Here is a 22,760-nt window from a genome sequence, read left to right as displayed (position 1 = left end):
TGTCTTAACATTATACTTTGTTTCACTTAGGAAATGTATTCAGGCTAATTTACTGAGCAGACCTAGTTAACATATGGTATTATTGTAGGTGCCCACATAGTTGTGGTGGAAATTGTCCCTGACACTGACACACACCATTTATTTATTTATCTTATTAACACTACACTTCTCTGGCTCTTACCCTGGTGTTGTTATCTCTGGCCATTACTGTAGCAATCTGAGCATTCTGTGCCACAGAGGCGGGGATTTCTACCTCATATACCCGCTGTGGGAAATATGGTGCTACATTCCTGATCACTCTGATACGCACTGTCTGTATAGGTGTGGACAGTGGTGGGTTACCATTGTCAAAGGCACGCACATTTATCTGCAACAAGATTATGTCAAAGTATTCCACAACATAAGAAAGAAAACAGATTACTGGAATGCACACCAGATAACAAATTATTTGATTGTTGTTTAATGCTACACTTAAAAAGTTTCTAGGTGTACAACAGCAGTCAATTTTATGGGTGGAGGATGCCGGGGTGTACACTAAATAAAGCATATGCTTAAATGAGCACCGCAAAATTGGCATTACATAAATTTAATGATAAGTTCATAATGAAAGCCTTACACTCATTAAACAATTTTTTTTTTTGATATGCAAATCCACAATGAAGTAGAAAAATATCTATGAAACGGTTTTTCTTCAAATAGATATGAATTCTGGTGGGAAAATATGCATAGAAATATCAAAATCTAGCATTTGCACCACATGTAAAAGTACCCATATGTAAACTTTTAATTCATTTGATTGGTGTTAAGCACCATACTCAGGAATTTTTCATTCCAAGTACAGTTTATGAACATAAACATAATGTAAGGAGTGCTTTAGTAGAGAAGCATTTCCACAGGTAAATCATGTTGTCTTACAGTGTATAAGTTCTCTGTGGTTCCAACCAGAGATCTCCTCAAGAAGATGCCGCCATTCACAGCGTCAATGTCAAACAGGTTCTGATTGGGTGAGTTAGGAGCAAATCCATAGCGCACTCGAGCCTGAAAACAGCAAAAAACAGTTAATTCTCAGCTGAATCACTCGTTATAGCCAAGATTAAAAAGATTGATAAGATTATGGTAGCAGAATATTTCCACATAAGGTTCTACTTCTGTGCAATTTTACTTCAAATGTAACACGCTGGAAGATATTTATAAAGTCCTAATGAAGTCATGCTAATAAGGCAAGAATGTTTTTCCTTTTCATTTACCAGTGCTGTGTGACTGATTAACAATAGGTTTATATAAGCATTAATATATACCCCAACTTACCCCAACATCTGAGTCGATGGCATAGAGGGTGAGAACTGGTGTATTGAGAGGGTAGATCTCCAGGATGGTCCTATCATAGACAGACGCAGTTGTGTTCCAGCGAGGGGCAACCAAACTTCTCTGTACTAGAATACTGACTACTGTCACTCCAGTACAGTACCCATCACTGGCCTGGACTCTTAACTGTGAGCACACAATCATAGCACAGAGTTTAATAACATGTACATGTAAATGAGCATCAAGCAAGTTAGGAATGGGATGTTTTACATATTTATTTCACGCCTAAATGACAGAAGTCCACCTTTGGGGTAAGAACTGCACTTCAAAGAAAGCCATGCAAACCTTTTGATATGCTAAGTGGTTAGAAATAAAACCACTGTTTAATTAAAAATACATTAGTATGTACTTGATTTGTAACATTATCTTCTGAAATTTGATAATTATTATCAAGTAATATTAAAAAGCCATATTTTCTTACAGATGGGAAGAAAACTATGTTTCAGTTTATATTTTCATTTAATATACAGTTGCATATTTATATATTTTAAAAATAGTTAGACTGACACCTTCCTTCTGTTTTATTCATCTATTATTATAAATATATTGCTGAAGAGAAAGTACCTTATAGACAGCAGTGTCATCTTGTCTGTAATCGGCATTGGAGCTCACACGAATGTTACCTTGAGGGGTCACATCAAAGTAGGTAGGAGCAAAGTCATCTCCTATCACACTGTATGTCACATCACCAAAGGGTCCCTGAAAAAGCAAAATTAGTGTCGTATTTGTAGTTATAATGTGCACAGTATTACTCGCAATGTGACTTTGATTCTTATTCTTTTGGTTATTAATGCTGATCATCATGATGCTGTGTTTTTGCTGTCCCTCCTAATTTTATTTACTGAGTGATGATCACAAAACTTTTCCAGATCAAGCATGGAATGGGGTATCATTAACTAACTTTGGCCTTATGATCTAACACAAAAATTACACAGCTCAAAATGAGCAAAACCTATGAAACTTATTTTTGGTTTGCTGTAGACTACAAACGTACTATCGCACGTTAATTCAAAAGCAGCTAATAAAATGCCGCACTGAAAAGAATTATGCAATTATGAATGATGGATATTGTACAATTTCATTTTTAATTAAACCTTGTCCTTAACACATATTTTCTAACTCATCAAATCAGAGAGTAAATGAAATATAAGCATATTTAATGCAGAAGTGATATACTGTGTAATACACTAACCTGAGGGTCTGAGGAATCCCTGTCACTGGCGACCACTCTGAAGTTGAGGACAGAGCCAGGGCCACTGGTGATGTTGATGTTTGTGCTAAACTGAGGGGAGCTGAACTGTGGACAGTAGTCATTCCTGATCACATTGATGGTGATTCTGGAAGTCTGCGTGCTGTACTGACGAGGGGGGCCTTCATTGTAGGCCCTAGCTGAGAACTGTTTAAACAAACATGTACAGCCTTAATAAAAACATGTACAAGGTTAACACAGTACATTAGCGCATCTTTTAAGCTTACAGAAAACACGGTGCCTGCCTTTTCCAGTCTTCATCAGGTGTTTGCTGTGGAGATAAGAAACCAAATTTGCCACTGTTGCATACATATATCACAACACACAAACAGTTCTAAGAACCATTTTTCCACAAGTTTTAGGTGTGATTTAATAAGCCTAATGCATAGAAAGTGACTTACAAATTTGAATGTAAATTTTGAAATGCACCCCAACAAGATTCACATACATGTCATGTAAAATGCCTGCACATGTGCAAGTGTCTGTTACTAGTGGTGCACTCACCACGTATCTTGTAGCATTGTCAGATGTAAGCGATCGTCTCACAGTGATAGAGCCATCTCTCCCAACGCTGAAAAAATTCAGGGCAGGGCTGTTTCCTACAGCCTCAAAGTAGATTATGTTGTCTGGTGGCTAGACAAAAATATAAAAAAATAAAAATTAGGGGTATCATTAAATTCCTTGCCTGGGGACAATTTATCATCATATTTTCAAAAGTATAATTTTTTCATGTTATTAACTTATGCTACAATAAATTACACCTATGCCTTTGTCTTATCCAACAGGATAGTTGTAATTTGTGTCTGTCATAATATCCTTGACAGCACAGATGTAAAGTAAATGCGCTTAATGCAAAACTGCGACACTTTTCTCAACTATCACCGAATACAGCATACAATTTCAATACCCAAAGATTATACCAATCTATTAATGTAAATACAACAGAGAGAAACAAAGAAACAAGGAAAATTACCAGTAAAAATAATAAAAGATATTTCAGGTGGTACAACTGTTTGATACCTTGCTGGTGAGGTATTATATGTTTATATGACTCAAACCTTTAATACAATCTATCACGCATTAGTCTAATAGAGCAACTTGCTTTCCCTGGGAGAACAACACCTAAGTACTGTTAAGGCATAAATGGAATACCACATGTAGTTCCTTACCGGGTCGCTGTCTGTGGCCCTCAGGTTAGGCATGAAGATGACTCCGAGCTCCTGGGTCTCAAGGATGGTAGCCTCTAGGTTCAGCTGGTCAGCGGGGATGACTGGCGGGGAAGTGGTGGTGCGGATGTACACCATCAGTACACCCTCAGCTGTCTTAGCTGGGGTACCCCCATCTCTAACCTGTATCCGCACCTGTTACACGAGAAAGATGTTAATAAACAGATCCTGGATGTCATATAATACTTGAGCCTTCCTGTCAACATCATACTGAATCATTAACTTGTTACATGTACAGACAGCATTCATATATGTTATTGTAGGTACTTCCTAGTTTCATAGTCAGATAAAGATACGTATTATTAAACAAAATTGGAGATTACATGAACCACATTTATTAACTTAAAAAAAAAAAACAAAAAAAACCTGAAACATCTGATGGAGGAAAATGATATCCTGTTCTAGGCGTTATTTGGATGGAAATAATACCTGGAAGTCAAATGAATGGAAACTGGTACAACTGGCATATAAATTTCATAATGCACCCACACCAGAACATCTGCATGGTAGCGCTATGTTTTGACAATTACCACAACAAAACATTAAGGGCCTGGTTGTATTCCTTATTCATTCACATTTATACAATTATATGGTTTAGAAAATATTAGCACAAACTGAAATATCCCTCGCCTTTATTTACACATATATTTCAGCTGTAGACAGATATTTCAGGCACACTCACTGTGTAGGCATTGTTAGGCTGGTTAGTTAATGCTCTGCTCAGATAGACAAAGCCTTGTGTCTCATCAATCCTAAAGAAGGTAGCTGCTGGACCATCACCAATAATGGAGTATCGGACTCGATTGAAAGGAATCTGCAAAGTTAAAAGTATATAGTCACATCTGTTACTTTTCATACATTTTGAAATTTAAAAGTAAATGCATATAATTCTCGCAGTTCATAAGAATTGAAGCTTGATCATTAAGTTCAGATATTATGTTAAGCAGGTACAAGCCTCACCTTCCCATCAAAAAAAAAAATAATAATTTGTACGCAACAGAATCCAAATTCGTAAATTTACACGTTGTTAAATATAAATACTGATTTCAAACTTGATATTTTATGTATTTTCTGTCATTACAAATATATTATTTCCAGATAAACCAGCAAAGTGACTCTTCAGCTCAAAACATTTCAGAACTTGGAAGTAACAAATGGCTTTGCTGTATGTAAGTTTTGAATAGCACAGCAGGAGAGTTCCACTATTATGATACTTACCACAGTATCAGTGTCTCGGCTACGGACAGTAAAAATAACATCTGAGGTGCTCTGGGTGACTTGTATGGTGACATTGTTGGGCAGGTTCAGTATCTCTGGGCTATGAATGTTTCTCTGCAGGACAATCCTAACAGATGCAGAGCTACTAACACTGGGGTTGTTCCTGTCACTCACTACAGCTCGTAACTGAAAGTGAAAACTTTTCTCAGTCATGCAGTGTCACATGGCTAACTTACTGAGGAATTCATTTAACTGCTAGTGATGTTTAGGTTTGTTGAAAAATCAGGTTTAAAACTACTTAAAAGCACCAATTGTCTCTCCAAGGTACCTGATGACAAACTTTCAAATCACAGCCAACACCAATTTTATATAATGTTTCAACATTATAGGTCACAGCTTTCGATCAATAGATTTGCAATTCAAATACGTTTTTTTTTTTCATATTATCACACAAATGTGTTATTTAATAAAATGATTTGACTGACTAAAGATGTCAAGAGAAGATCAACTTCAATTACTAGTCAAATATTCTAACACGACAAAACAAGTGTGTTACAAGTGATCTGAAACTCAAGTGTGTTACAAGTTATCTAAAACTCACAGAGTGAACAGAGGCCAGACAGGGTGACACAGTCAAAGAAGCCTTCACACGAACCCAGCCTGTCACCTCATTGATGGTGAAACACACTGGATCAAAGTTCCCTTCCCGCAGTGTGTAACGGAAAGAGTCAAGGGGCTGTAAGAGTGATGGCACACGAATTAATGACAAAAAAACTTTTATATTCATGCACATGTTGTTACAATCTGACTTGCACATACATATTATTAAAAGAAAAAATACACTTATATTTCCTGCAGCCTTAACAAAAACGAAACGAAATGATGATTTTCTGGAAGGCCAGAAACAACAAATTACGACAAAAAAATCTTCCTCCGTAAAGAGAGAGAGAATTGAATCTGACATGCTGATGTGAGAGATAGGCAAGGCAAGCCTAACCTAAGCTGAATTTTAGGTATGACACATTTATCCAAGCGTGATCAAGACTGCAGGGTTTAACACAGGAAATCCTATCTCCACTACCAGTCAATCAGCATCAATTCTGTATCCCTTTCAAATGGATCATCAAGACCTTTCAGTACGTGTATTTGAGACTAATTACTGCAAATTTATGTAAAAGGCAATATGATTCTTTCTTTCACTAAACTGAAGGTTTTGCAATAAGCTATTTGTCATTTAGGAAAGTTAGGCGTCATTTTGACATGACAGAATGTAATCTTTATTTGATTGTTATTTAATGCCATCCTTAATAATTTTCAGCAGATATAATGGTAATCAGTTTTATGGGTGCAGAACACATGTAGGATGATTACCTGTTGTCCCTGAGTGACAGCATAGAGCCTGAGGAACTCGAAACCAACAGGTCGGTCCTCTCTGACATATACTGTGTACGAGGTCTGGTTAAACTCTGGGGCTCCCGAGCTCTGCTGTAGGGTCACAGTCACTATGGTGGTGTTGAATTTGTAAGGTCGTCCACCATCTCTCGCCTCTATCCTCAGCTGAACACACAGGTGAGAAAATCAGACATTACATAAAATCAGCGAGTACTTAATGAATCATTAGGTATGGCCTTTATTAAAAGCAAGAACACCAAACTACATGGTGCTTGGTAAAATAACACTCTCAACACATATACATGTAGCCACAATGACATTAATGATGATAATTCCAGGAATACGGGACCAGGTTAGCATCCCCTGGACTCTCCCCCCAACAAACTCCTACCACCATGATGTCACCACAGAAGGCTACTTAATTTCCAAACAGATCACCGGGAGATAGCGAAAAATGTAGTTTAAATTATTTTTATGCCCCAAAAAGAAAGCTGGAAAACTTTGTTGTACTTCTAAATGTTAAGCCACATAATACACTCCATATAAACCAAGCTTTTTATGTATCCTTAAAGTAAAAGATTGGGGAAAATGAATTCTGACAAAATGTCAAGAATCACACATTAATGACCACTGAAGCTGTGCTGGTTACAAACCCTGAACTCTGTGTTTGCCACTAGGTTAAGGCTGTTCTGCACAGTTATAACACCAGTCACAGAGTTGATCCTGAAATAGGCTGGGGCTGGGCCATCTCCTGTGAGGTAGTATCGCACCGTGCCAAAGGGTGTATTCTATAAGGGAGATAAATCATCACACTTCAATTACTACAGTTACGGTAACTAGTTTGCTGTCTAAATCCACAGATAAAGCCTATGCTTATTTCAATTTATGGACATACTTGCAAAATAATTGCTGTCTTCATACACATTCTAACACAGATACAGCTTATTTACTTAATTCACTGTGAAATAATGCATTATAATCAATCACAGGCATATCTAATTTGGTTTGCATGAATCAATGTAACTAATTGTCTTAGGTGTGCTACATGTGCTAAGCAAGTAGAGACCCTGTTAGTTTTTCAAGTGTACAAGATTAACTATGGTTACTTACACTAGGATCAGCATCAGTTGCCTGGACAGTGACAACAGGGGTGTTAACTGAGACATTCCTGGCCAGGGTGCGGTCGTAGGGCTGCGTGTTGGTCCACTGGGGTGTGTATCTGTTTCTAATGATGTTGATGGTTACACTGGCCTGTCTGTCTCCACGCTGAGGTGGATTACCTCCGTCTTGGATGGCAAGGTTAAACTGTACAGGCAAAAAATTTCAACATTTTATCATTCACAGATAAACCATAGTCTAATATTTGTAATCATAATTTCTCTTTACTGCTGTACTGAACACTTAAATCTTCAAACCTGACAACTTTGATAAAGCAAGGCGAACAAATCCTATGCCAGGATTTCAAATAAATACACATACTGAAGAGTGCAAGATCAAATGTATCATAATTTATCAATGTTCTCTTGAAAGTACTTTTGTGTGCCAATTCACCTGTAATAATGATAATTAATTGTTATCTAATAATAACATTTCTAGGACCAAAATTAAAGTACACATGTACCCCATTTAAGGTTAAGTTAGATTAAAAATGGGACTTCAAATGCATGAATTACAAATTGATGAATCGACTTACCTGAATGCTGTCAGTAGTGGTGAGTTCTGTCAGAGGCTGTCTCACAGCTATCCCCTGAGATGACACTATGAAGAACTGTCTGGCCAGATCATTGTTCTCGATTGTGTAGTAGATATCCCCAAACGGAGGCTGACAAAAGTTATAACAAACATCAAAATTAATACAATTATATCAGGAGTACGATCTTCTGCCTACTAACCAGAGGGTGTCTCTGAACTGGGTCAAAGTACAAACCATACTTGCAATAACAAGAAAAATTTCCCATCACGCCCTATTTTTCCTTCATATGAGCAGTCTGTTAGAATTATTACTTTTATTAGTATTAGTTATAATTATTATTTTATATCTGACAGTCTTAGTTAGTTTTATTTTGTAACATACACTGATGATGGAAGTCAGCATAAATTACACTGCGGGTTTTTTTCCCAACAAATTATTATTTTTATGAATCCTAATCTTATGTGTTCCAACTTTACATAAATTATACTGGTGATGCATGTAAGCAGGTGCAAATTAGACTGTAGAGCTTTTGCAAACAAAGCATGAATAATGTAACGATAATTACATGTATGATGTAACAGAGAAATGATTTGTCTCACCACAGTGTCCTGATCTCGGGCAGAGAGTCGCAGGAAGGGCACAGCCAGATCCTGAGTCTCCAGCACCTGTGTCTCGTAAGTGAAGTTCAGAAACTCGGGCTTGAACTGGTTACGGCGTACATTGATGGATAGTGTGGCAGAGGCTGATAGGGATGGGTTACCGTTGTCAACAGCAATCACACGTAGCTGAAAGATAAAACAATGACATATTACGCTTATTATTTCTTGACACATTTATCATCGATCAACAACAATCATTTCCAGCGGGCAAAGACAGATCACAAATTAACCATTCTGTGAACGAAAACTAGCCTTGGCACTTTTCAGGATTGTTAATGAAATACAGATTGTATTCTCTGAAAGAATTAATTTTTGAATATTTATGTAACTGCTGTTTAGTGCAAAACTGAATTTCTCATAAATCTGAGCAATTACTGTCAAGGTATATTTTATATTTTGGTCAAGCATAACACTAATTCTTCAATAAGCTTTCTAGCATACCATGCAGAAAGCAGCATGTTGTTTCATGAGCTTAGAACCACGGTACTGTAAATGTGAATCCTCTTACCACATAGCTCTCCCGCTGATCCCGTTGGTAGTTTGCTGTTGTTGTTATCACACCATTTCTGTCAATAGCAAAAACTCCAGCCCCGGTACTCAGGGCATCCAAACGTAGCTCCTTAATCTCACCATGAGGTCTCTGTAAGCAGACAGTGATGATTATCATTATCCAACTACCAATCTTACTGTTGCATTTAATCATAAAGTACTCAAAAATATAGTGGAATAAAATGTTAAATGTCAAAAACTAGAACCAAAAGTATCAATTTTAAGTGCAACAAGAGTTCTAACAGAAACTAGGTGGAAATAACAAAATGATATGTTGGAACACCTATTGAATGGGGATGACACTGTTGCTCAATAGTATTTACAATGAAAAAAATTATTTAACCCCAGGAAGAATCAACCAGTTATTTATCACTCATTAAATACATGTGAATAAGAGGATGGTATATCTTAAAGGAGAAGAAAACTTAAAAACATGACACTATAGGCTGAAAAGAGCACATTTCTTTCTATCTGGTGATGCCTGCTGCATAATTTTGCTATTTTTCCTCACCATGCACGCAAAGCCTGAATACGGCAAAGCTGGCATAAATCGCCGAGTCCATCGCATGCTCCATCTTTAACACCCTGTAATTTATGCTGGGGGTGTGTTGCCTCTTAGCAAATGCGAGTCATTAAAACTGCCGGCTTGTTCGTTAAACTCGGAACCTACGTCCAATATTCCGGTTTCCCGATCGTCAAGCGGATACCGTACTGTTCGCTCCCTTCTGGGAAGAGGAGTTCTACTGGAAATGTACGAACTGCACTTCGGCGGTTTCCGACGGCAATTCTCCTCCTAGGCAAAATGGAGTTGCCCACAGCGGGTGTTGGTGCGCACTTTATTTATAATTTATCAACTTGAGGTACATCTTAGAATGTTTTTTATGGCATGCACCTGTAAGGAAATTCATACTCTTTTCAATGTTATTTGATTGATACTTAAATTTTCTTCTCCTTTAATAAAGAACGAAGTCAGACTCACCCTGGGAGCATCTGGGTCTCTCACCCCAACAGTAAAGATGGGGACACTGGGGCCAGTGCTGGCTCCTATGGTGGTTGTGTTAGGCAGGTTGGTAAACTGGGGAGGGTTGTTCTGCCACACATTGATTCTAACATTGGCTGGGTCTTGAGAGATCCTTTCACCACCATCCACAGCGGTCACTTGAAACTGAGACCAGAGTTCATACACTTTTCACACGTTTGTCAGAAAAAGTATGGTTTTACCAGTCTGCATGTAATAATGCACTCGCAACATGTCTGAATTAACATCTTGCAAACATGCAAAAAGGATGAAGAATTACAGTACACATATTTTATTATTTATTTCATTGTTGCTTAAAGTCAGACATCCATGTTAGACAGTTATCAGAATGCACATAAACTGCAAACTACTGCCTAGAATTTGCATTTTTATCCCTTGATTGAAGTCCTGGCATGAGGATCAAATGCTACATGCAGTGTAAATAGTTAAAACATGTATGGAGATGACTTTACTTCTACATAATTAAAATTTGCATATCTATTTGGACAACATGAATAGTTACAAACTCAGGTATAACTGGATATAGACGACAAATGTACAATACAGAGCTACACCACTGACGAGTTATAGTCAGTTTGTCAGAACACCTACCTGGTAGCTAGATGGGTTGTTGGGGTCTGTGGTCAGTGGAATTCTGGGAGAGATGATACCCTCGGGAGATATACTGAAGTAGTCAGACTGCAAAGTCTTGATTAGACGATAACTCACAGAGTTAAAAGGGCTCTGAAAATTGCAAATATATTTCATTATCGTCACTGTCATAAATTTAGCTAGCCAACAATCAAAACTTAACATTAACATGGTATTATCTCTAAACAATTTCGCAAGCATGCATTTTCAATGGCATTGCTCATATTTTCCTTGATCCTTATAACTTTTAACATAGTTCTGAAGATGCCCTCTAGTGGATTTCACAAGGTCTACAATCCTCAACACAAAATACCAGTGACTGGCGCACTGTCATCTAACAGAGTTTGTGTTTGTGGCTGTAGGATGAGATGATCAACATTATCCTTACCCATCTATCACGATCTGTGGCTAACACCTGTAATACAAAGGTGTCTATGGGGTGTTCCTCCAGGATGCTGGTCTGGTACAGGCTCTGGTTGAAGACTGGGGCATACAGATTGCGATTCACGTAGATGTATGCGACAATGTTGGTAGTTTGGGGAGGAGACCCCAAGTCACTGGCCATGATGCGAGCCTACAAACACATCAAACAAAGATGTACAAAATGTACTGTGTGTAATCTAAACTTTTGAACATAACTAAATCAGTTATTTTGCCTGATTTTAAGGGTTCCATTCATCAAAGATGGACGCTTTAAGATTTACTAGGACAACATGATCATTTCATACTTGGACATGTTCATTTTAAAACCAAAGATACAAATACAAAAATACAACTTTTCATTTGCATTTTTACGGCAAACACAGTAATTCATTCTGTAGACTCAACCTGATCACATCATTATTCTTTGAAATGAAATAAAATTTTCAATCCCCCTTGAAAGAATGATTATGGTTTTAATAGCCCCACTTTGGCAGTAATGCAGCCATATCGTAACAGGTTCCCTCGAAACATTAACTGCAGGCATTAAATGCAGAAAAAGCCTAAAAGTTATTTAGTCTTTATACCTTGAAACTGGAAAAGTTCAAGTCTTCCATTTGCAGTTCACAGAAAACTACAAAAAATTTGTCTCCCACTCAAAAAAACTTTTTTTTTTTTTTTCTCTTCTTTGTATAGATGAGAAGCAAACAAAACACCTGGTAAAGAGTGGTCCTCTCAGTCAAAAGGGAATTCTTCACTGTCAGCACACCTGTGGTGGGGTTCAAGCTGAAGTAGATTGGTGTTGTACCATCTCCAATAAGGTCATACCTGACCTTACCAAAGTCTCCAGTCTAGTGAACGGTACAAGAAAAAGTAATGTTTGAAAAAAAAACAAAAATTTGACAATCCTTTTTTTTTTCACTGTAAACTCACTACTCAGTATTTTTGCAAAATGTTACACTGATCTTCAGCAGTTTAAAATTAAGAAGTGGAATGTCTGTTATACTTGTATGTAATATTTTTTTTTTTCATAATTTAAATTTTCCTAACAATATGTACAGGTAATGACTGCAAAATCAATCAAGTTTTGGATGATGCAGCAAACCTAGTCAGACTCACATCTCTATCTGTAGCATTGATCCTGAGCACAATTGTGCCTGTACGAGTCGTCTCATCAATAGTGACATTGTACACTGACTCAGTGAACGTGGGAGGGTAGTTGTTCCTGTCCAGGGTGATGGTGACACGAGCAGGGACAATCGAAGTTCTTCCAGCAACACTCAGCTCTGTGGCATCCACAAACACCTGGTGAACAAATGACAGGTTACTATGTGCAACACAATTCACACAAAGAGTTATATCCTCTCTGTCTCTAATAGCTTTGTTTGAATTCTCTTTTTGTTCATGATGTCAAGTGGTCAAGCCATATGACATGTCTGTTGCAGATATAAACCTTCACAAATCAAGCCAATTCAAAAACAGGAACCAAGTCAAATGCTCATACAAACAGCTGCATTGGAGCACGTGTTTCTGGTAGAAAATGTATTTTGGACTGATTCATAAAAGCTGCCAATTCATAATGACATGCAAATATGTATTTGGCAACAGCATGAACTGTAGTTGGCATGTACATGTACTTACATAAATATTTGTGCCATTGGTGTTTCTCATAAGGCCAGACACAGACACTTGTCCAGACAGAGGGTCCACAAACACAAGGGACTGAATTCCACTGGGAGTTTGCAGTCTGTTAATGGAATATCTAACAGGACTCTGGAAACAAGAGCAAGAGAATATTAGACTTATTATGTTAAGACTTAGATTTATTATATGAGCATTTTAACTACTTCTTCTCTCACTATCAACATATTCTGTAATTTAGTATCTCTCAAGCCAAGTTCCGCTTAGTTCCTTTTTTCTATTCTCTCTCAGCAATAAGATTTGTATTTAAAAACAAAATAAACAATCAAACAAGAAATGCACACATGCCACATGTTTTCACTGATCGATATACCTCTGTAAACTAACTTAGCTTTCATCATCACACGAAGTGCCTCATAACTATTGTGTGATGACACCAGTAGTCCCACACAACTACAAAGTTTCCTCACCCCATCAGGGTCTCTGGCAACGACAGTGGTGAGGTAAGTGCCCTGGACAGCATCTTCTCTGACCCGAGCTGTGTACTGGGTAGGATTGAACACAGGTGGTCTGTCTGCCCGGTCTGTATACACTGTTACATTCACAGAGGATATCTCCAGCTGTCTGAACGTGTCATACACAAAGATCTCAATCTGAAATAGATCAGGGGAGACAACTCTCATATAAACGCAACATGGTTGATTCCAGATCTTTACTTATGAAAATTCATAGTCAAGGGTAAAAACAGAAGCAACAGTGGATGAGCGAGTGAGTGAGCGCTAGGAGTTTAACGTCGTACTCAACAATTTTTCAGTCATATGACCTCCTTGTCACAGTTAGGATTTCCACTGCTCTTTTATCTAGTGCTGCTTCACTGAGACGACTTACCGAAGGCAAGTAAGCCGCACCGCCCTAGCCATCATACTGATATGAGTCAACCAGTCGTTGCATTATCCCCTTCATGCTGATCGCCAAGCGAGGAGGTTACAACTTCCTCTTTTAAAGTCTTAGGTGTGACTCGACCCAGGATTGATCCTGGATCTACCGCTCCTGAAGCGGACACTCTAGCAACTGTGCAATATGGGCCGGTACAATGGATGTGCTTCATACATTTCTCTCTTGTATTTGACAATAAACAAATTGGGGTTTTGGCAGTGATATGGAACAGACATAAAATTTGCAATATTGCTTAAGAGTTCACACATAAAAATGGAACACCAATGCTCATAATTTTATCATAAAAGTACTGTACTTACTGTATAAACACTTGTAACGTCTGTAGTCAGAGACCGAATGACATAGATCTGGCCTGTGATTGGATCCACTGTGAAATAGCTGGGAGCTGTGCCATGGCCTTGAATTCCAAAACGAAGTTGACCCTAGAAAAACAATTACAAATGTTTCAACTACATTTTCATCTGTAAGGCTTCAAAATGTGCACACGCATGTTTATTAATTTCAAGAACAAGCATAGCATGAAGTATTCAGAATTATGACATTTTATGACAAAATGCATGAAAATATATACTGATTTTATTTCAGACACACAATGATATGCATTTTACCAATTATATTAATGCCACTGATTAAACAATACAGTAAATAATATCAACTGAGATACTAGCAACCTACCTCTAGTACAACTGAACATGTAAGAAAGAGATAAATAGAGTAGGACAATCACGGCTCTTACCACAAGGTCTGGATCGGTGGCTGTGACCCTGATGAAACTGCCAGAGATACCCACTGTGTGATTAGCAGAGATGTTAGCCCGATAAGGACCACCCGTAATGATTGGTGGTTGGTTGTTTACGTTGATGTTGACAATTACACTTGCTGTGGATGTTTTGGCTGGATTGCCTTGGTCAGATACGCCTATCTGGAACTGTACAGAAAGAACTCATTTGTGTAAGGAAATCTCTATTCACACCAATGACATGGTATAACAACTATTTATCTTCAATTACTGTATATGATCTAAAATTTCATCCAAAAAGTTTTAACATCATAAATAATATTTTATGACCTAAAAATGCATATTTCTTGGGACAATTTGGGGGAGGCAAATACAGTGATACATGAACAACAACATATTTCTAATACGGGGATGAACTTTTTCCCCTTATTTCATTCGAACAAGCTATAACTGCCTGAATGTAAAGTTTGGCTACTCACTATGAACCTGTCCACATTGGCCGTGGTCAGTGGGGCATTCAGGAAGATCTGGCCTGTTGTTGGAGTCACAGAGAAGAAGGTTCTGGCTGGGTTCGTAGGCTGGAATATCAGGCTATAGAGCAGGATTGTCTACAAGGCAACATACAGAAAAAGACCTTATTAGACTATCCATGCATTGGTATGTCGACAAGTATTACACCAATTCTAGATTAGATTACCTTATCAGACTATCCACGCATTGGCATAACAGCAAGTATTACATCAAGTTTAGACTGCATTAGATAGAATCTGAACTTAATATCTGTGTATTTCCCTTTTCAAAAAGATGCAGCTTTATCTTCTTTAGTTTCTCCTCAAGCAAAGTCTTAAAGCTTCCAATGAAAAGATATTTTACCTGTTCTCTATCAGTCGCCACCACCTGACCAATAGGCCTTGTGATTGGCCACACATCTGTCACATTGAAGATATACCTTTGTCTGTCAAACTCTGGTGGGTTTGGATTTCGACTCACAGTGACTGTCACGTTGGCTGTGGCAGTCTGTGTCGAGGTTCCTACTTGCCTCGTAGCTCGCACCAATATCTACAATGACACACAATCTTAGCACAGGAAACAAAGAAAAAAAAATGTCCAGAAGCATGGAAAATTAATTTTTTGAGCTATGTATAAAACCAGAGCTCCATTTAGTTATGTTTTTAAATAGGATGACTGGATATACTTTCTACTAGGTCAGAAGAAATTTAAAAATTATGCTGTTGAAAACTCAAAAAAAACCTGCAGTTAATACTTACAACGTAGGTCACACGGTTTGTGTTATCAGTAATCAGCTGTCTGCGTACTCTGATAACACCCGTGTTCTGATCTATGCTGAAGTATGTAGGGGCTGTGCCATACCCAGTAATGGAATATATCACATTGGTCTGTAACAAACACCATATCTATGCTGTAACAGTATTCAATAAGTCATGCAACTTGTTTACCAACATGGTATTTTACTCCAATGTACACATGCATACCCACACACCTTCAAAAGTTTTTGAAATTTTAACACAATTCAGGCACAAAATAAAAATTGAGACAAACAATATGAGTGGTATAGACATTTTCTGCTCAGGGTAATAATCCTCTGTGCTTTGATGACTAAAAAAACATTTTTCCAGCAATAATTTATGCCTTACAGTTCCACTCGGCAAGAGTCAGTTACTGAGTTTAAGAAACTACAGCGTTCATAATCTGTACAAATTGTAAACAATCTGTGAACCCCCATGTTGTCAATACACAAAATAAATATAAAACAGATAAAGTCATGTACGCTGTTCACAGAATATTCAAATAAAAATATAGAGGTAAAAATTATTGAAAGAAAATCGCCATATCCTACCCCTGGTCCAGCATTAACATCAAGAACCGGATACGAGATGTTAACATTCTCTGCGACAACAATCACATAGTTTGGGAGATCAAATTGGAAAACTTCAGTGTCTCCTGTCACAGTCACTCGCACAATGACGGTGGAGAAGAGTTCTGGGGTGCCAAAGTCTCTGGCACGAATTCTCAGCTGAAATGCAGATACAACATGATGAAAGACTATAAAAGGATAAAGCAAAAGTATTAAAGGAAATATCTCAGAGAACACTGAATTTCATCTAAATACAGAAAACGATGGACATCTGTTTTACCTATGAAATGAACATATCAGATAGTTACATTTTCAGCATACTTGTACTTTATCAGCATACTTTACCGTTTTGTACACTCTAAATTCTGAAACTATAAATAAGTTGATAACCCTTTGTTTTCAAGAAATACTCTGCAGAGTGGAAAATACATGTAAGCTTATGAATAATTACTATGTCATGCATGTAATAGGAAGAAATAATGCACAACAACTACAAACATATTCTTGATTATATTCTGTTTTGTTCCAAGCTGATAATGTGGTCCCTAGTCTGTAGGCTTACCAAGAACCCAGCTTGTTGAGTGTTGCTCAGTGGTTTGATCAGCATTATCTCCCCTGTCCTTGGGTTCACGCTGAAGTACTCTCTAGCGTTATCATCACCAACCAAGAGGTACTCAAATTCATTATTGGGAGCCTGCAAAGAAAAGTCAACCCAATAGCACACCTTCTGAGATGCGGAGCTTCTAATTACTATGATTTTACAAAACATACATGGTCTGTACAAAAAGTGTAAATGCAACAAGACTAATGGTTTAATTTCAACAAGATTCCCCCAAGCTTGAAAATCATTTACTAACCCATTTAATAACTCTTGAGCCAATAGTTTCTTAGCTGAAATATTATACAGTGTGAGTGAACAAGGGTTAGAAAAGTTCAAAAGACCATATCTGAACAAAAAGATGTCATCATGATTCATTTTCTATTTATCCAGGTCTAAATAAAACAAATTTAACATTAACTGTAAACAATCAGCAAACGTCTTCACTTACAGACTGGTCATCATCTGTGGCATTCACCCTGACAAGTGTCAAAAATGGCACCTGACTCCTTGGGATTCTCAAGGAGACTTCACCATGGCTGAATTCTGGTGCACGCAAGTTCCGTGAGACAGTAACTGTTCCCACGGCAATGGCTGTCAAAGAAGGCTGACCAGCATCAGAAGCCAATAAACGGATCTTGAAAAGAGAGCAAAAGAACCAAAATGATACAAATGCCAAGTCTGACCAAAAAAGTGAGTTTTAACCAAAAAATGGTGATTTTTGCACTTCAAATCCGTAACAGATCTTGACAATGCATAGGAACAGTCTTCTATACCACGTAACACAGCAACGCATAAACTTCTTAAAATGGCCACAAGAACAAATTCCTACTCAACAAGTTTTGGCTCCATCCAAAAATTACTACAAAACATCACCTGAAACACAGGATCAGAAGTCACAACGATGACACAGGTAACAATACTGTCTACAGATTATGACCAACCTTGTAGACTCGGGTGGGGTCTCTCTGAAGATCAGCACCACTGATAACTCTAACAACATTCTGGCTATCCAAACGGAACAGGCTTGGTGCAGTCTCGTCGCCCACAATTCGCACTGTCACTTGATTGAATGGTGCCTGAAAAAGGAACATGTACATTCTGTTGGTTTAAAATATTCCAATTCAAAGCAAATGAAATCAGAAAAAAAACACATGAATTTAAATGAAGATAAAAAAGTAGCTAAGTATATTAAATTCAGAACTACAGGTACTTCAACTAACAAAACTAGGGTCATCCTTAAATAGTTCTTTTTGGGGCACAACCCAACCGTATCAGAAAAAATAGGAGTGGAGAGAAGGGTATACTGAAAAATGAAATCTTTGGCTGAGACACTGAGAAGACAGACATCATTCCCCTCCTATATGTATACATGGTAAATAACCCACTGTGACAATTACCTTGGTGTCTTTATCTCTGACAGACACAGTAAACACTGCTGTTCCTGTTGTACTGTTCACAGGTATAGACTCCTCATACGGCAAATTGAGGAATTCTGGAGAAAACCTGTTACGGTTGACAGTTATCTCCACAGTGGCTGAATTGGATGCTGGTTTGGGTGGCTCACCAAGGTCACGAGCAACAACTTGTATCTGAAAAAAATAATGCAAGCTTAATCACTTCCTAAACATCCTATTATTACATGTACTTTTATCAGTTTACAACAGTGTACTAGAAATCTTTATAAACTGGTTAAAATTACCTGATCCTCCAGATAGTAAAACTAAAATATCAAATTACAGTCACAGGCAGCACATTTTACATATTAAATAATCAGATATTTATTTAACCGTTAACAGTTTTGATCGGTGTTCATTTTGAGAGAACAATACTTAACAGCAGTGATAAAAACTACACATACTACGTAGACAGCCTGCTGACTGGGTTCATCTCCTATAGGACGTTTTAAGCTGATCTCGCCAGTTTCACGGTTGATCTGGAAATAGGTGTTTGTCAGGATATTGGCCACAAGGGAGTACTCAATGGTATTACTTGGCCTCTGCAAGAAAGGACATAAAAAATACACATAAGTTTATCTTTCATGCAAAACAACTAGAAAATGTAACAATCAGTATTATACTTTATGGATGAACTGCATGGATGACAAAAGCTACACATGCCGTATTTAATTACAACATCTTACCTTACTTGTTACTCTCTGATGCTGTGACATATGTAACAGCAGCAGTGGCTGTTCTTTCCATTAATTTGCTGTTGTTTATTAACTGAGGACTGGCATCTTCGCACTTCATCATCTTGACTAGTGTGAATTGCATGAAGCTAAGATGTCTGTTTAAACAGCTACAGTTTCAGTTGCTTAGGTGTAATACAAAAATCCGGAAGAATTTAACAGCGTAATTTGGCATAGAAAAGTGCATCAGCACCAACATTCATTGGAGACTGGAAATTAGCTCGCTAATAATTAAAATCAAGACAACAGAAAAACAGAAATGAAAGTGAGAGAGGGTCTTACCGTGGTGTCACGATCTGTGGCGTTAACCTTAATGATGGTCTCCCCCAGAGGTTTGGTAGCAGGGATCTCCACTGTGTAGCGAGTTGGTCTAAATTCAGGAGCATAGAGGTTTCTGCTAACTGTCACATCCACAACGCTGACGTCTGACAGTTTGGGAATCCCACTATCCTCAGCCATAACACGAATCTGTACAAATTCAATTAAAGTATTTAGTCCACATCAATATTCATTCAGAAAGCATAAACACAAACATCTAAAACAGTTCTTTTGCACTCAAATGCTTGCTCCACATAATTATTTGAATGGCTTAATGCCAATCATCAGAGCATTCAGATAATAAAGATTTACTTATACCTCTGTTGTTCTTGTCAAATTTATGAAAGGTACATCAGTTAATGAACACATAGCAAGTCAATAAAACTATGACAAATCAATACACAAAAAATTAATTCAAGTCACAAAGCAGAAACATTGTAGAGAGTGGAACTCACTGTGTATCTGTTGGGGCTGTTGTTAATGTTGAGAGAGCTGTTCACTGTGATAGCTCCATTTTCATCAATTTGGAATAATCTAGTGGCTGGTCCATCCCCAATGATAGAATATGTCACCTGGTTAAATGGCGGCTGTGGGAAAATCATAGGAATAAAATATTAAAAGTCTTCATCTCAAGCACTGTGCAAAGTGAAAAGAAATTCTCTCCCATGAAAAATAAAGAATTTATTACTATCAGAAAAAACATCAACTGACAACAACGAGCTATTACAAAAGAACAGAAAACAGGTTATGCAGCTTACAGCATTTCTTTTTACTTGAAATTTATCTCAGAGTTTTACATATTAGGTTTTAGCTCAAAAAAAATAGCTCCAAAACTGTGTTACTTACAAGGTCTTTGTCTTCAGCAGTGACCTTGTAAACGAATGTACCGACAGGGGAGGTAAGCAGTAGATTTTTGCTGTACGGCTCATTGATGAACTGGGGTGGCTGGTTATTACGACTGACCCGAATGACAAATTGATAAGGCGGACTAGACTTTGATTCTGGCTTACCGAGATCATACGCTACCACATTTACCTGAAACAGAAAAATTGTGTTGAATAACTACAGCCAGATGCTGTATTAGAGGTATTTTAGTTATTTCAGTATGGATAACTGACTTAACATATCAACTTTATAACATCACAATAAAGACTTCTTTGGGTTAAAGAAATCTCTCAGACAGCACCTGCCTACAACAGGAGCAAAGATCAGATTCCGTGAGTTTTACTCACCGTATATGTAGTTTCTGAATGTCCAACCAGCCATGTTCTCACTGATATTTCTCCAGTTACTTCGTTGACCAAAAATTCATCTGTGCTTCCTCGATACCGCACAGTGTTGTGTGGTGGCTGAAATTTAAATTAAAGATTGCTCATCAAACAAACATATATAATACAGAGCAGAAACTTGCATTTTATTTTTGCAACATCAGAAAGGTTCATTATCAAAAGAACAAAAGACCATTATATCAAACAACTATAAAACTAATCTGGAAGGAGCATTAAAAAGTTTTGAATGAGTGTGAGCATAGGACTCAAGCCCTTTAAAACCACTATATTTGAGAAAGCTATAAAGGTGCTGTAATGAGGTCAAATGTATGGAGGGAAATTATTATATTCGTCAAGGTGTTTATCTTAGAGACACTTTGTCGTCTGACGATATTTTCTTTTCAGTATGAAACATTTGAGACCAACGACCAACGTGAGGAATGACTGATGGACTTACCAGGAGATCTGCATCCTGAGCACTGACAACAGCAATGACCCCACCTGGGCGTGAAGTCTCCTCAATAGGGGACGTGAGAGTGGGTGTTCGCACCCAGCGAGGGGCAAACAGGTTACGATTCACATTTACAATGACAAGAGCATTAGTGTACTTGGGTGGACTGCCGCCATCTTCAGCACGGACTTCAAACTAAAAGAGAAACACAGCAGCAAGGATGAGGATGTGTATCAATACAAATAAAGCACACAGATTAATATTAGGGCAACTGACAAGACTGCATCTTCAAAGCACTTGATAAAAGATGTTGTAGGGACAAGAAACACATGACTGCTTATTCCAGAGTTATGTTAATATTAGTTTATCATCACTCAGGGTTCAGTTTTATAAAATGTCCTTGTATATCAATCTGTCTTCCCAATCATATATCATCATTTAGTTAAGCTTATGAACAAATGATACTGAGTAAGTTTCCTTAGAATTGGTCCATTCTCTCACCCTGTACTGGAGCAGATCTTGTCGGGATATATCCTGAGCTAGGACAATCCGACCAGAACTCGGATTAGGGATACTGAAAAAGGCTGCATCCGGTCTGTCCCGTACAACACTGTAAGACACTCGGCCAAAATTACCCTGTAACAAAGAGAAGATATTGCCCCATTTTTGTATTTAATTATTTCTTCAAAGAGCTTAAAACTCTTGGTTTGCTGGCAAAAATAATTTTCACACTTGGTACAATTACATCATATTAACTGCTTTTCATTACCAAAATTTTAGATTCTTAAATAAAATATAAAAAAAAAATATCCAGTTGCATAATCAGGCTAAAAAACACTTGAAGTATCACAATATTTTAGGACTTGTTTTAAGTAAATGTACCAAACATGTTTGACTGTCGTATGTACCTGAGTATCACTATCCCTGGCAGTGACAGTGATGATGAGCTGGTTCTGGGGATGTGTGGCATCGATCTGGGCATAATACGTAGTGTTGGTGAACGTAGGGGCCTGATTGTTCCTCAGGACATTGATAGTGACCCTGGCTGTGTTGTCACTGATCAGGGAAGGCTCTCCAAGATCACGAGCCTTGATGTCAACCTTAAACAAACAGCCTGGTTACTACTCATCTCTCACATATTATAGCGCAACAAACATACATCATACAAGGAATTTGTGCATTTTACAAAATCTGGAGATACTTAAGTTTCCCTGGGCAAACCACAATGAAAGTTCTCAAGGTGTATCCCAGTATCAGAGAAACTTTCTCCTGATTTAACTT

General features: G+C 37.7%; 1 protein-coding gene across 2 annotated transcripts in view; it reads right to left on the bottom strand.

Moving 5' to 3' along the window:
* Nucleotides 1-22,760, bottom strand: part of LOC135472768 (protocadherin Fat 4-like) — a 38,049-nt gene that overhangs the window by 4,097 nt on the left and 11,192 nt on the right. For both annotated transcript variants that reach the window (XM_064752439.1, XM_064752446.1), the window contains exons 23-63: nucleotides 22,388-22,579; nucleotides 21,981-22,115; nucleotides 21,486-21,674; nucleotides 20,993-21,109; nucleotides 20,607-20,795; nucleotides 20,216-20,347; nucleotides 19,725-19,910; nucleotides 19,113-19,250; nucleotides 18,652-18,843; nucleotides 18,196-18,330; nucleotides 17,703-17,888; nucleotides 17,216-17,347; nucleotides 16,636-16,812; nucleotides 16,046-16,174; nucleotides 15,651-15,836; nucleotides 15,257-15,385; nucleotides 14,775-14,966; nucleotides 14,338-14,460; nucleotides 13,552-13,734; nucleotides 13,082-13,213; nucleotides 12,560-12,745; nucleotides 12,157-12,291; nucleotides 11,409-11,594; nucleotides 10,982-11,113; nucleotides 10,331-10,516; nucleotides 9,311-9,442; nucleotides 8,743-8,928; nucleotides 8,144-8,272; nucleotides 7,561-7,755; nucleotides 7,104-7,238; nucleotides 6,430-6,615; nucleotides 5,660-5,794; nucleotides 5,059-5,244; nucleotides 4,523-4,654; nucleotides 3,784-3,975; nucleotides 3,119-3,247; nucleotides 2,558-2,761; nucleotides 1,930-2,064; nucleotides 1,309-1,491; nucleotides 916-1,038; nucleotides 182-367 (exon numbers count right to left, since the gene is read on the bottom strand). In XM_064752439.1, coding sequence (XP_064608509.1) covers nucleotides 182-367; nucleotides 916-1,038; nucleotides 1,309-1,491; nucleotides 1,930-2,064; nucleotides 2,558-2,761; nucleotides 3,119-3,247; nucleotides 3,784-3,975; nucleotides 4,523-4,654; nucleotides 5,059-5,244; nucleotides 5,660-5,794; nucleotides 6,430-6,615; nucleotides 7,104-7,238; nucleotides 7,561-7,755; nucleotides 8,144-8,272; nucleotides 8,743-8,928; nucleotides 9,311-9,442; nucleotides 10,331-10,516; nucleotides 10,982-11,113; nucleotides 11,409-11,594; nucleotides 12,157-12,291; nucleotides 12,560-12,745; nucleotides 13,082-13,213; nucleotides 13,552-13,734; nucleotides 14,338-14,460; nucleotides 14,775-14,966; nucleotides 15,257-15,385; nucleotides 15,651-15,836; nucleotides 16,046-16,174; nucleotides 16,636-16,812; nucleotides 17,216-17,347; nucleotides 17,703-17,888; nucleotides 18,196-18,330; nucleotides 18,652-18,843; nucleotides 19,113-19,250; nucleotides 19,725-19,910; nucleotides 20,216-20,347; nucleotides 20,607-20,795; nucleotides 20,993-21,109; nucleotides 21,486-21,674; nucleotides 21,981-22,115; nucleotides 22,388-22,579 — 6,567 coding nt within the window. The remainder of the gene's footprint in view (nucleotides 1-181; nucleotides 368-915; nucleotides 1,039-1,308; nucleotides 1,492-1,929; nucleotides 2,065-2,557; nucleotides 2,762-3,118; nucleotides 3,248-3,783; nucleotides 3,976-4,522; nucleotides 4,655-5,058; nucleotides 5,245-5,659; nucleotides 5,795-6,429; nucleotides 6,616-7,103; nucleotides 7,239-7,560; nucleotides 7,756-8,143; nucleotides 8,273-8,742; nucleotides 8,929-9,310; nucleotides 9,443-10,330; nucleotides 10,517-10,981; nucleotides 11,114-11,408; nucleotides 11,595-12,156; nucleotides 12,292-12,559; nucleotides 12,746-13,081; nucleotides 13,214-13,551; nucleotides 13,735-14,337; nucleotides 14,461-14,774; nucleotides 14,967-15,256; nucleotides 15,386-15,650; nucleotides 15,837-16,045; nucleotides 16,175-16,635; nucleotides 16,813-17,215; nucleotides 17,348-17,702; nucleotides 17,889-18,195; nucleotides 18,331-18,651; nucleotides 18,844-19,112; nucleotides 19,251-19,724; nucleotides 19,911-20,215; nucleotides 20,348-20,606; nucleotides 20,796-20,992; nucleotides 21,110-21,485; nucleotides 21,675-21,980; nucleotides 22,116-22,387; nucleotides 22,580-22,760) is intronic.

The sequence above is a fragment of the Liolophura sinensis genome, chromosome 1 (assembly GCF_032854445.1).
Source record: "Liolophura sinensis isolate JHLJ2023 chromosome 1, CUHK_Ljap_v2, whole genome shotgun sequence".
NCBI classification, from domain to species: Eukaryota; Metazoa; Mollusca; class Polyplacophora; order Chitonida; family Chitonidae; genus Liolophura; species Liolophura sinensis.
Note: the sequence above shows the minus strand (reverse complement) of the source record. Positions and strands in the feature narration are given on the sequence as shown.